This window comes from Humulus lupulus, chromosome 8 (assembly GCF_963169125.1).
Source record: "Humulus lupulus chromosome 8, drHumLupu1.1, whole genome shotgun sequence".
NCBI lineage: Eukaryota > Viridiplantae > Streptophyta > Magnoliopsida > Rosales > Cannabaceae > Humulus > Humulus lupulus.
Window position 1 is genome coordinate 21936786 of NC_084800.1, and position 15054 is coordinate 21951839.

Here is a 15054-nt window from a genome sequence, read left to right on the forward strand (position 1 = left end):
CCTTCACCCTCCATATATACATATATATATATGTATGTATGTTCCCAAACAGCGTACTTGATGACAATAGAACCGAAAGGCTAAAACTGCCTACTACTTAATGACAATAATATTGGGTCCCTGGGTGCCCTGTGTAACTAGGTATACCATATAGAATCGAGACACAATTTCAAAAAACGGCAATTTGCTCTTGTAACCAAAACAAGAGGGGTATTCCATGTCCTCTAGTGAAAAGAAATTAGAGCCCAAGAATGGTGTGTAGTGTAGGGGGGAGAGCTAGAGAGATAGGACTTTGGGAGCGAAAGGATTGTTTGATTTAGATGTTTTTCTACTTGAGGACAAGACAAGGGCACATGGAGAGACGCAGAGGTCTCTCTCTCCCTCTCTCTCCCCCCTTTGGAGCCTTGAAAGAGTTTTTTTTTTATATTTATTTATAGGTACATAAATATGTAGAGAAGAGATGCCTTGCCTTATTCTTAATATATATTGATTATTCTTTTGTTGTAGAGAGGACAAGATGGTCCTTTCCAATTTTGTTCTTTCCTTTGTCCAAAACACAACACTCTCTACCCATTCATTTCTTGTCTCCCTCGAATTAACACACACCACTCAAAATAAAACCCAATTGAATATTCATAAAAATCACCACTTATATGATCCCCTCTGAAACACACTTTCTCATGCACCCAAAATTCTTGCTCTTCCTATGTGCCCCTGCCCCGCAGCCCCCCCTGATCTCTTTCTCTTTCTCTCTCTCTCTCTCTCACCTAATAATATAATAACAACAACAACACAATAAATAGATTATATATATGTTTTAAAATATATATATATATAATAAAAAAAATATCAAAATTGAGAGGCAACTAGTTGTCATCATCCTGTCCGTCATCTCTCTCTATATATACTCACAACGCACCTTCATAAATTTCTCACACCTCATCTTATCTTTCCTATGTTGTCTAGCAATTACTACTATACTACTTCTACTACTACAACTAGAACTAGCTACCACACCACTATTCCCACTACAACTAATACCATAAGTTGAGTTTCAAACAAAACTATACTACGCCATTGTTGATTGTACCACCTAAACTTCTAAGACAACAACCTTTTATTTTCTCCCTTTTCTCCTAAAATTCCAAATAGCCGAACATACTTTTTTTATAACACATATATCATTATGCCTTCAAGACTCACCGATGCTTTCAAGTCCCACCCAGTCCATCTCCACCACAAACACCCTGACTTCAGCTCATTGGAGGAGTTGCCGGACTCCTATGCATGGTCGGCCCAGCCGGAGGAGCAGCCTTCCGGTGGAGACCGGGAGATATCTGTCCCAATTGTTGATCTAAATGACCCAAATGCCCTTAAGCTCATTGGACATGCATGCAAAACTTGGGGTGCCTTTCAAGTCACCAACCACGGCATCCCAACCCACCTTCTTGATGACATTGAGACCGCCGGTCGGAGCCTTTTCTCTCTTCCGGTTCACCAAAAACTCAAGGCCGCTCGCTCCCCTGATGGCGTCTCCGGCTACGGTTTGGCTAGAATTTCTTCCTTTTTCCCAAAGCTCATGTGGTCCGAAGGCTTCACCATCGTTGGTTCACCTCTTGAACATTTTCGCCAGCTTTGGCCCCAAGATTACGCCAAATTCTGGTACTTTGATCTTTTTTATAAATAAATATATATATATATATATATATATACCCACCACATTTTTAATAATATCTCATGCACGTCTTTTTGCAAAAAAATAAAAATAATAAAAAAATTACCCCCTTTAATTTGATTTAATTTTTCTTTCTGTTTTGGGTGGTGAAAGAAAGTGCGTTTGAGCACGAGCCCATTTTTCCTCTCCATTTTTTAGGTAAAACATAATGCATTAGTAGTAGTTAGCAAAGATTACAATGAGAGCTATGGACCCACAAAGAAGATATGTTTTGATAATATGTCAAAAGAAAAATATAAAAAAAGACACATATGATATCCATGCTCTTACTACGGTTTTACTTTGCTCAATTTCCATTATATATGTACTTATATTATTATTGATCTTTGTTTCAGTGATATAATTGAAGAGTACGAAACGGAGGTGAAGAGGCTAGCGGGGAGGCTGATGTGGCTCATGCTCGGTTCTTTGGGCATAACAAAGGCCGACGTCAAATGGGCTGGCCCGAAAGGTGATTTCAAAGGGGCCTCTGCTGCTCTACAATTGAACTCTTACCCGGCTTGTCCGGATCCGGATCGGGCCATGGGTCTTGCTGCCCATACCGATTCAACCCTCCTCACAATTCTCCACCAAAACAGCACTAGTGGGTTGCAAGTGCTCAAAGAGGGAAGTGGGTGGATCACAGTTCCGCCCGTAGAAGGAGCTCTGGTGGTGAACGTGGGTGATCTCCTCCACATTTTGTCAAACGGGTTGTACCCGAGTGTCCTCCACCGGGCGGTTGTGAACCGGACCCGGCACCGGTTGTCCATAGCCTATCTTTATGGGCCACCCTCTAGTGTCAAAATATCACCACTCCAAAGACTAGTAGGCCCAGGCCGTCCTCCCCTCTACCGGCCGATCACTTGGAATGAGTACCTTGGCACTAAGGCAAAGCATTTCAACAAAGCACTTTCTTCTGTTAGACTTTTTTCTCCCGTAAATGGATTGAGCGATGTAAATGATCATAGTGCAGTCAAAGTTAATTAATTACACTATTAATAATGATAATAATAATAATAATAATAATAATCCAATTTTCATCCTATTTTTTTTTTGATCCATGATTCGGAAATTAAGAAAGAGATTTTAAGTTAAATATCACTAAATAAAAATCTTTCTGCGGGAATCTAAATGCTTAATTTAACTCGTTTGTCATATACCTTTTAACATTTTTGTTTATAAATGTTGGATATTGTTTTAGGTTTAAAAATGAAAACAGTGCAAGAGTTGCTAGTAGTGTGTGATTTGTCCTAGTATTGAAAGGGATAGAGAGAAAATTTTCTCAACTGGAACATTTCAATACAGACAAAAAAACCGACACCCCAGATATATTTGAAGGAAATATCCTCAATCCAATACAGAGGACATTATTGATCAATATTAATGCAGTGTAGTATTCTATATATGTATCTACAGCTTCTCCAATAATACTATAACAAATTCTAATGCTATACTTTAAGATTTTCTTTTTTTAAAAAAAAAAAATTCGATTTAGTTTTAAAAGTAAAATTAAATTTAACTAAATTGTGATAAATTTGACTCGCTTAAAATTTGATACGATAATAAAGATATATATTTTTTAATTACAATTTGTTATTAAAATATTTTTAATATATAATTATAACTTAAAATTCTTAAATTAATTTATTTAAAAGGTTATAATTTTAATAAATATTTTTTTATATTATTATTTTTTGAAATATTTTATTTTATATTGTAGATTGTACGTATTATGTTTTGAAGCTGTGCCTTTCAAATATAAAGTTGATTCAAATTTAGCAAGTACATTTAGAAATATAATCATAAAGAAAGTCTAAAAATTGATAATTAAAAAAAGGAAAAAAATTGTCAAAAATCTAATAAAGTTTTGACCCCCACCATTTATTCCTCCAAATCGAGGAATACTTAAACCAATCCACATAACTATATAGATACATATACTTATAATAATTAATAATAAAGTAGTGTTAATGTTTTCAAAATGTTACAGATTTATATTTAATTTTTTTTTTCGGTTAAAATATTTAATATTTTTAAAATGTTGTACTTTTGTACTTAATATTTTTTTTGTGATAAATATACTCAATGTTTTTAAAATGTTACACTTTTATACTTATTTTTTTTTTTCAGAAATAATAAAAAAGTTTAGGAAAAATATAAGTTTTTAATTATTTTTAAAAATTTTAATTATTTTCTATCAATTTAAAATATAATTTTTTAAGAAAAGGTGAAGGAAAAATATGGGTTTTGATTATTTTAAAGTCTTAAATGATTTTTTTGTATTATTTTGAGAAATGATAAAAAAGTAAAAATAATTAAAATTTAAAATATAATTAAAATCTATATTTTTCTTTAATTTTTTAAAATAAGTATAAAAGTGTAATATTTTAAAAAATATTAAATATATTTATCGTTAAAAAAATTTAAATATAAAAATATAATTTTAAAGACACAAAATATATATACTGCAAAAAAAAAATTGAATATAAAAATATAATATTTTAATTACAATTTACTCTAACAAACTAAAAGTAAAGGAATAAAATGATTTGAGGCTGACGATTGAATTGAATAATAATGTAAAGCAAAACGGGCCGAATAAATTGTCGTTTCTGATCTATTTATCTAATCCAACTCAACAATGTAGAATTCGGAATTATTGTAACGACATAATTCACAGTCATTTATTTATTAAACTAATAAATAATAATTTATTATTTATTTTTTAAAAAATTATAAATATTATTATGAACTGTCTGTGCAACCATGTGCTCTACTTTCATGCATATTGGCTAGACCCATCTCTGAGAATCTGACCCCTGCCCCGGCCTGCCCTTGATCATTCATGAAAATGAGGCAGTTTTTACCGTTTTGGTCTGTTACAAATATCTATGTAATCATCTTTGAAAGGTAAGCCATGTTCCAGCTAAGCCAAAAATAATCAACTTTGTCCTTTATATTTAGGTATTTATCACATGCATTCTTCAAAAGAGGCAAAATAATTTATTGACTAAAGATGTAAATATCAATGAAAGCCTTATATTGTGGATTGTTTTGCTTGATCTTTCTAAAGATCACTAGGTGGGCACGTGTAAAAAATTTAGGTTTTTTTTTTTATTAAAATCTAAATTTTAATTGGTTAAAATTTTAATTAAATTAATTAAAATATCATTTGATTGTAATGAGAAAGAATTGATATTTTTGTTCCATACACGATTCTGAATAATTCACGAAGCTCAAAATAAGGTTAAAATAGTTATGATGTTCAAAACAAAGTTAAAATAGTCAATTACATGTGTGTTTTTTTTTTATACGCATGCAACTAATTATTTTAAACTATTGTTTTCGACATTGTAAAATATTCAGAATTTTCTGAAAACGGGTGAGATGCCTACTATAGCTACAATATACACCGTTATATAAAAAAAATTGGGTTATAATTTTTTTACTTCCCAAAAACAGAGACACCCCTACTTATAGGGGCTAAAGAGGCACACTTACAATAGAATTTCCATATATATATATATATATATGAGTTCACTAGTACTATAATTAATTTAAATATATTTAGTTACAATAAATTATAATATTTGTGACTAATGTATTTAGTTAGAGCAATCCCAATGGCTGCTTTAAAGTAGTCCAAATGTAATTTTTTTTAGCTAAATGACTTAATATCTATTCCATCAGCTCCTCTAAATATATATGTATAATAACTTAGCATTAAACCCAATAAATTATATTCTAAATGTAGCTAAGCTTAAATTAGCTATGTAAACATTTTTTTTAATATTTTTTGTCCTTTTTTTTCCTTTCTCTCTCCCATTAGCAAATTTATTATTATTATTTTTTCTTTTTTAATATGTTTTTTTTCCTTTAACTATTAAATAATATTTAAATGATGTAAAAGAAAATATAGAATAGTTGATGTATGGTGTAATGTAAAATTGTGAGGTAAAATAGAAAAAGTGGGATTTTGATGAGGTATTTTGATAAATAGAGTCGAGTACTTATTGGGAGTGCTCTTATAGGGACTTTTTAGCTAGTGATATATGTAGGAAATTACTATAATGCCTACACGAACAATCTTATACACATTCATTAAAGGGTTTATACATTTTTGGACCATGTGTTTTGTCCTATTACCTGTTTGGATCCTGTATTTTGACAAATTACTTTTTGGATCCTGTGTTTTGTAAAATGGTTCAAATAGAACCCTAAACCTAATTTTGATTAAAGTTTTCTCAACTGAAATCACAAATAATTTACCAAACTAACAATTCTATTAAAAAATAAAATCATTCTACTTAAAAACTGTGTTGTTATATTCAATTTTTTCTTCATCAAAATTGAGTTTAATGATCTATTTGAACCATTTTACAAAATATAAGGTCCAAAAATAAATTTTTTAAAAGAGAAGGTCCAAACAGGTAATAAGAAAAAACACAGGGTCCAAAAAGGTATTAACCCTTCATTAAACCACATGAGGTCAATTAAACCTTAAAGCATTGACTACGTGTTTGGTCCACAATAGACCAAATATTCATAAAACAACAACAAAATATCAATGCAATTAGACCTAATTTCAATCTTAGCAAAGCAGATTACTTTTCGAAGTCTTGGCAAATCTCAATTCTAAAAAATTAGAGCTTCAAACAATAAGAGATAAGGGATAGAGATATTGAACACATGAGGTATCAAGGTTCACCCTTAATATGGGTTACTTCCTCGTTGAGCTCGCCTTAGAGGTATGCTCAGATCTGTACTATGAAGTACAATATTACAGCAGCAATGGTGGAATCCATATCACAAAGATTGACAGATATTCCTTCTCAACTTCCCCTTCTCGAAGTTTATCTCTTTGTTTATTTCATTTTCACAATCTAATACACTTTCACTCTCAGTTTTTATTTTGCTTTTCTTGGTTTCAAAACTCATGGGATATAAACGTTCTATCTCCACTACTATTTCTCTTTCTTAATTTTTTTCTTAACACCCTTATAAAGGTAAAAGTCTAAACTTATATACATTAGTTGCTGAGATCTGAGTTGTAGCAAATATCCAGGGATATTGTAAAAACTGTTGAGAAGTTTGTTGCATTACTCGTAGTCACTACTACAAAAAAAGCTTTTCTCTGCGGTTTTCAAGAGTATTGAAAAATGCAGTGTATTCGAATGCAGAGAAAAGTGGTATGCCAACCGCGAAGAAAAACCACATCTTTCTCCACGGTTGGCTTATTACAACCGCAGAGAAAGGCTTTTAATAAAAAAAATAATTTTCAATTTTGATTATATAATTATTTTCAATTCTGATTATATATATATTTTCAATATTATAACCTAGCATTTTTAATAAAAAAAATTAATTTTCAATTTCAATTATATATAATTATTTTCAATAGTATAACCTAATTTGTTAAATTATTATATATACATTTCACAACTAATATAAAATAACTGGCTAATGAATAAATGACTTTAATCTTCCTAACCAATAAGTTAGCACTTTAATCTTACATACATATGAAAACTTAGATTTCATAAATAAATGGGATTAATCTTGCTAACCAATTACTTTGTAGTGGTAGTAGATCCTCTTTGACATTGTATTCCTTTTTGTCAAACCACTGTGTTACACCCAGATTTCGAGATAAGAAGTTATGACCCCGAAAACTGGGCTCGTCAGGTGTGAGCTCGAAACATATGCGGTCATCATATGATCCAACCGTCAGACCTCTTTGAACGGCCTCGAGGATGTGCAACCTCGAATATTCTCTGAGCTCGCAATGGCATGGTACAACACTTGAATATATTTTTCACTGATTGCCTTCAAGCGAGATGGTTCGAGCTCGGAAAGTACAAGCTCGAATGTGACAACATCGTCTACATACACCTGTAACGAGCAAAAACAAAGATGGGCGTCGAGCTCGTGAATGACTCATGGTCTCGGCAAACTCAATGCCAATTACTGATCTCGAAGATTTGATGAATCATCGGGGATAATCAGTTACGTCTGAACACGTTTATTGTTGTACAATCCCTATATCTAAGGGATATAATTTAATCTGCTATCTGCTTCTGATTATCATGGGATATTTCCATGTATGTAGGATGTCAATTAAATCCTATCATTTAATGCATTATATTAATTGATTTACAGAATATCTTCCCGAAATATATGGGAATGAATTCTGCAATCTTCTCTATAAATAGAGAAGGAAACACCATTTGTAAGGGACCGATTTTCTGATTTCTTGAGAGAAAACTCTGGGCAATTCTTCTCTGAAAAGTTCCCAGGAAACTCCCAAGTCTTAGTAACAAAGACTAGTGGACTAGGCTGAGTTAACTGCTGAACCACGTAAAAATCCTCTGGTTTTCTTCTTCATTCATTTGCACCAATATTTCACTATTTAATTGCTCTACTATTTAAGTTGACGAAAAATGGCGTCAACAACTGCAAAATTGAAAAGTTAATATAGATTAGATAATTAGATACTATATCTAGTTTTTCTTAAGCAAAAAAGAGTGTAAAATATAACATACTTTCTTCTTGATAACTTTTGCTGGATTCGGTGCATTTACAAGATCATAAATGTATCTTAGTACATAATAAGCACATTCATGACTTTCAAGTTGTTTTGGACAAGAACCTCTCAACAATTTTGTAAATGTGCCAATGTATTCATTTTCCGAACATTGTGCGTATGCTCTACAAAAATTAAAATTAATTAAATACATATTATACTCTCAACTTTTAAAAATTAACAATGCATATATTACAATTGAAGAACTTACTTTTCCATAACCTCCTTAATTATTGGTGGAGATTTATGATTTTTTCCTATAATGATGATTTAGGGGCAAGTATCGTCTATGACCCATATAACAAATTTTGTGCCCATTCGACAAACGAATAGCCCTTGTGTTAGTGCAACATATTGGACATCCCTAGTAACCTTTTGTGCTTAACCCTGATAGATTACCATAAGCTGGGAAATCATTAATAATCCACAACAAAACAACTTTTAAGTTAAAGACTTCTTTCTTAAAATCGTCATATCCCTCAACACCATTTTCATACAAATATTTCAAATCATCAATTAATGATGCCAAATAAACATCTATATCGTGTCCCGGTTATTTTGGGCCTGAAATCATTAACGTGAGCATCAAAAACTTTCTTCTCATCACTAACCACGGAGGAAGATTGTACATAACAAGGAAGACAGACCACGAACTATGCCTACTACTTAAAGATTAATGTGGATTTACATCATCGGCAGCTAGACCTAGGCGAAGATGTCTTGCTTCAGTTTTAAATTCTGGATTTAAGTTATTAACTTTTTCCCAAGCCTGCGAATCTACATGATGTCGAAGTTTACCATCTGTCACTCGCCTAGTCTCATGCCATATTAATTTTTTAGAGTGTTCTGCACTTCGATATAATCGCTTAAGCCACAGAATCAAAGGCAAGTACCACATCACTTTCTGAGGAATAAGTTTCCTAATCTCCATACTCTTGTTAGGTTTGCAGCAGGGTAAATCACATTCTGGGCAAGTGTCCATGTCTGCATACTCTTTACGATATAACACACAATCGTTCGGACATGCATAGATCTTCTCATACTTCAAGCCTATGCAATTTAAAGTTTCTTCACTTCATACGTAGACTTAGGGGAGCAATTATTTGATAGCAAAATATCTTTAAAAGCAGTTAAAAATTGACTAAAACATTTATCGCTAACTCAATTTTATGCTTTTATGTTGTAAAATTTTACCATCGTTGGTAATCTTTGTTTCAGACAACCATTGAATAATGGTTTATCTGCATCTCTAACAAATTTATCGAATTTTGAAGGATCATCAACAAACTCTTCTTGTGCTTCATTGAGCAATTCCATAGGATGATCGTCAAAATCACTATAACCCAAATCATCAATCCCCCGCCTTCCGAATGGATATGGATTATTATTTTTCAATGATTCTCCATGCCAATACCATGTACGATAACTTGTATCAAATCCCCGAAAAAATACATAATTTTTTATTATGGTACTATTTCCTTTTGATCCATTACCACATTCTATACATGGACAGTGAATTCTTTCTGGATCACTACAATTTGTTTGGCAAAATTCTAAAAATTGGTTGTATTTGTCTTGAAATTGTTGTGTTTCTCTATTATCAAGAATCCATGACTTATCCATAATGATAATATCTACCTAATTCCTAAGTCAATAATGAAAATAAAATTAATATTGTAATTGAAAAAATTATGTTCAATTAATAAATTCTAAAATGAAATGGGCAGAGTTTCCTTTATTTCTATAACATATCCAAAATTCATATGTATTTACAATTTCAACATAAACAAAAACATAATTATTACATATATTAACTTATAAAACATGTTCAATTAATATCATCACAAAAAATGGGCAGAGTTTCCTCTGTATTTATAGCATATCCCAAGTTATTTACCTATAAATTCACATCAAACAAAACATATAACAAACAACATGCATGTTCTCAACCATAAGTCACCGCAACACACACATAATTCGCAGAACCTACTTCACTAAGACACATATGTTTTCAACCTTCTGTTATCTTTGCAACACACAATTTTATCTCAGAACCTACTTCACTACAGATAGATATCTAATATATTCAAACTCCTCTAACAATAGTTTGTAAATATAAAAAATAAAAATAAAAAAATTAAGTAGTAATTATTACTCACCTTCAAAATTAATCTTCAACAATTTCAACACACCTCAAATTCAAACAAATATTTTCTACAATAAAAATTTAAACATTGTAAATATATGGTAATTGAATTGATCCTAAAATAGTATAATTAACAAAAATATACTTTAAAAAAATCATTACGTAAATAATATAAAAAATTATGTAAGAAATAATATTTTAATATAAAAAATTATGTAAATAACATTGTTATAAATAAAATAATATAAAAAATACCCTAAAACCAAAATATTTATTTAAAAAATCAAGTTTAGTGATCAATACATGTTTTGAACAATGAAAATGTCTTCTAATCCTATATAAACTTCAAAAGTGTTAGAATTTTTTTTGAAAATAACCCTATAAACATACATTGAAACCCCCATTAAACTCACTCAATATTTCTTCATTTTTACCCTAAAACTTCAAAATAAATCAATATTAAGTATATTTATATGATTTAAAGCTTTAATATGCAAGAAAATGAAAAAAAAAAACTAAAATGGTCAAAATGGGGCTTACTTGTGGTTGGGGACGATGGTGGAGCCGTGTGCTGATTCTGTGTCAAAATGAGAAATGAGGGAGAAGGTAGGGTCTCAGGCAGTTTATTGAAGGGACCAGGGTTTTCTCCGTGGTTCTTACTAAAGAACCGCGAAGAAAAGTCCCCACTTCAAACTTTTCATAGTGTTTTTTTAAAACCGCAATAAAATAGGGCGCAGACAATAAATATAATATTTTAGACTCATTCAAACATTTTCTCTTCGCTTTTTCTTTATTGTTGAAAAAAACCCGCAGAGAAAGCCTATATTTGTAGTAGTGAGTCATTGTTATAACTGTATTATGTAATTTGTAGAGACACCTCACGAGGGGATTTAACTTAAACAATTTCCACCTAAATCTCTTTATGAGCAAGTATTATAGCACAAAGTTTTCTAATTAGGGTATTAGCTCGATAGTCAGTAGTTTTATCCTCCCTTCATACGATGATTGAACTTACTTAGGGTTACCACTTTAGTTCCCATATCTATTGGGTTGTCTTCGGTAGGCACCTTTCCTATGTTTATATCACCCTGTGTCACTTTATCCCTGATGAAGTGATATTTAATCTCCATGTGCTTAGTTAAAGTGAAACATAGAATTCTTACATAAGTGCACACAACTCTAACTATCTGAATACACAATAGGTATTCCTTTAAGCAGATTTAGTTCTTCCATCAATCCTTTTATCCATATGGCCTATTTTATTGCTTCTATATTTGCTATTTACTCAAATTCTATTGTAAATAGAACTACTACAAGTTGCAATTGAAACTTCCAACTAACACAATTGCCTCCTATTAAGAAGACATAGGATGAAGTAGATCTCTTGATGTCCCTGTCACCTGCATAGTCAACATCATTGTAACCTTAAATTATCGTGCTTGCTTGTTGCTTGTTATATATACCAATCCCACCTTAATAGATCATACCAAGTATCTGATTAGCCATTTCACGACTAGCCAATGAACCTTTCCTGGATTAGACATATATTTGCTTATCACACTAATAGCATATGCAAGGTTAGGTCTAGTACATACCATTTGGTACATTATAGACCCTACTGCATTTGAGTAAGGGATTTTACTCATATCCTCCATCTCTTCTATGCTTTTAGGACATTGATCTTTTGAGAGTGGGTACTGAGTTGTAATAGGTTGCTTAGCTGGCTTTGCATTTTTCATTGAGAATCTCTCAATGATCTTGTGAATATAGTCTTCTTGAGTTACCATCGTCCTTCCCTTATCTCTGTCCTTTGACATAGAGATGCCTAAGATCTTGGTTGCAGTTCCAAGATCTTTCATTTCAAACTCAGTCTTGAGTAAAACTTTCATCTGATTTATTGTTGATCTTTCCCTACTAATGATTAGCATATCATCTACATAGAGTAATAAGTAGACGATTTCACCAACTTGAGTCCCTTTAAAATACAAACATGTATCATAATAGCTCATGGTAAATCCTTGTTTAATTATGAAGACATCAAACCTCTTGTTCCACTATCTAGGGGACTGTTTGAGTCCATGTAGAGATTTAAACTACTTACAAACTAGATCCCTTTTTCCTTTAGCTTCAAACCCTCTAGGTTGTTCCATGTAGATGCCTTCCTCTAGTTCTCCATGTAGAAAGACATTAGTAACATCCATTTGGTCAATTTCCATGTTGAACGAAGTAGCTAGGGATAAAATTATCCTTATAGACTTATGCTTGAATAATGGTGAATTTTTTTATGTATAATCAATGCTTCCCTTCATTGTAAATCCCTTGGCCACTAATCTGGCCATATATCTCACTAGTTCTTCCTTGGATATGCCTTCTTTAAGTTTATACAACCATTTGCATGCCACAAAACTCTTCCCTTTTGGTTGAGTAATTAATTTCTAGGTCTGGTTCTTATTGAGTGATCCCATCTCTTCCTCCATGGCTTTACTCTATTGTTTAGATTACGTGCTTGTTATTGCTTCTTCATAAGACTGACGTTCAGACTTATTAGCTTCCAAGTCACTCATGAAAGCATAGGCAAGGTCCCCATTCCATATGTTAAGCTATATTTCTGGGTAGGTTTTGGCACCCTTTTTCCTTTGTCACAGGTAAGTTGATATTCTGTTATATCCTCATTGTTCTCCTCAGTTTCGGTTTGTATCTCTGGTTGTTCCACCTAAGTTTGGTCCTCTGGAATGGGTTCCACCTGATTTATTTCAGGTTCTGGATCTGTAGATTCCACCTGAACAATATCTGGTTGTATACCTATTGATGTACTTGCATGGTTAGTATCTTGTGCGCCTGCACTAGAGTTTTCATTAGATAAATAGGGAAATATATTATCTTTAAAAATAACATCCCTACTTATAAGTATTTTAAAACCAACTTTGTCTCTAACCTATAACCTGTAACCTGTTACACCTTCATGATACCCTGAAAAACACACTTAATAGGCATAGGTTATAGTTTACCAATGCTTTGATATGCATAAGCTGCACATCCAAACTCTTTCAGGTTAGATAAGTCTGGTGGCTTGCCTGACCATTTTTCTTCAGGGGTTTTAAACTCTATAACACTTGATGGGCACCTGTTTATTAGATACACAATTGTCAAGACAACTTCACCCCAAAAACCATGAGATATACTTGACTTTATTAGCATACATCTAGCTCTGTTTAGGATAATCCTGTTCATTCTCTCAACTACCTCATTCTGTTGGGGAGTTAATCTGACTGTTCTGTGTCTTTGAAGTTCATTGTCTTTACAGTAAGTGCCACACTCATCATTACAAAATTCTAAGCCATTGTCTGTCCTTAAGGTTTTAATTTTTCTGTTAGTCAGGTTTTCTACTAATAATTTCCATTGAACAAACTTTTGAAAATAATCATTTTAATGTTTCATTAAGAAAATCCAAACTTTCCTAGAAAAATCATCGACTATATATAGACATAAAGTAAGAACAACCCTCATGAGTATTAGTTTTTTCAGGATCCCATATTTAGAATGAACATAATTGATGAGTCTGTTTTTAGCATAGTTTTAACATGTGTTTAGGGTAAGTTTGAGTCATTTTGCTGGAGTGTTATGCGGTATTATGCTTGTTTTGGTATGTTTGCAGGAAATAGTTGAAGAAAACGTGAAGTTCGGGAAATGACTGAAAAATCAGCTGAAATTGGGAAATTTGTGCTAAAAGTTGACAAGAAGAAAGTTGAAGACTCATTTGTGGAGATAATTGGTAGATTTGGATTTTGGAATCAAGATTTTGGAAGAATTAGAGGGGCCGCGGCGCTTGAATGGAGAGCTGCGGCGCAAGGGAGAAACAGAGAGGGCCTAAATTCTGGAATTTTGGAGGGCCGCAACGCCTGAGGGACGCGCTGCGGCGCTCGCTGAAGTCAGAGAGGGGGAGGCGCTGGAGCATTGAGGCGCGCCGCAGCGCGTATGGCTGATCGTGACTTTCAGAAGTGTCGAATTTGTTAGATATTTTAGGGTTTTTGTTTAAATACGTTTTAAGAGTTCATTATTCTATTCTATTGATAATTAGAAGTGTGGAGAAGTCATTAGAGGCAGAAGGAAAACATTGAAGACATAGAGTTTGAATTCTTATTTTCTTCTGTAATTTCTTACTGGATTTCATGTTCATATTTAATTTGATTGATTTCATTATGTCTGCTTTGAATTAATCTTGTTATTAGGGTTTTAGTGAATTCTTCTTGAAACTTTTGATATCTTAATGAAATTTTCCTGAATTTCTTTCTTCTGCTGTGGATTATTTATCATATGCTTAATGCTTGTGAATGTTTGATCATCATTTACATGTTTATATGATTTTAACCTAAACTCTAAAAAGAGAAGGATAATTATGCTATAGATAAATAATCACAATTTTATATTAGACGAAAGTACTTTTATGAATTGTGTAGGTTTAGGGATTATGTGTTTAAAGCCTGCAATATATTGATTTACCACAGAGACGTAGGAAATAGTATATTGTAGAGAATTATAGATCCTAACAAGACTATAATTTATAATTGTAATCTGCTACCACAATAGACTTAAGAAATCTTGAGAATTGGT

At 32.2% G+C, this 15054-nt stretch overlaps 1 protein-coding gene across 1 annotated transcript; it reads left to right on the forward strand.

Annotated features, from left to right (window-relative positions):
* The first annotated feature begins 926 nt into the window (after positions 1-926).
* LOC133796200 (gibberellin 3-beta-dioxygenase 1-like) lies at positions 927-2769 on the forward strand. Its single transcript, XM_062233679.1, has 2 exons — positions 927-1662; positions 2071-2769. Exons 1-2 carry the CDS (start codon positions 1187-1189, stop codon positions 2699-2701), a joined length of 1107 nt encoding a protein of 368 aa, XP_062089663.1. The 5' UTR covers positions 927-1186; the 3' UTR covers positions 2702-2769.
* The last annotated feature ends 12285 nt before the right edge of the window (positions 2770-15054 follow it).

Bases quoted from the DNA above. Each gene is read 5' to 3' on its own strand.
- LOC133796200 (XM_062233679.1), top strand. From the start codon at position 1,187: ATGCCTTCAAGACTCACCGATGCTTTCAAGTCCCACCCAGTCCATCTC. The intron at 1,663-2,070 runs GTACTTTGATCT...TCTTTGTTTCAG, and splicing joins CAAGATTACGCCAAATTCTG to TGATATAATTGAAGAGTACG.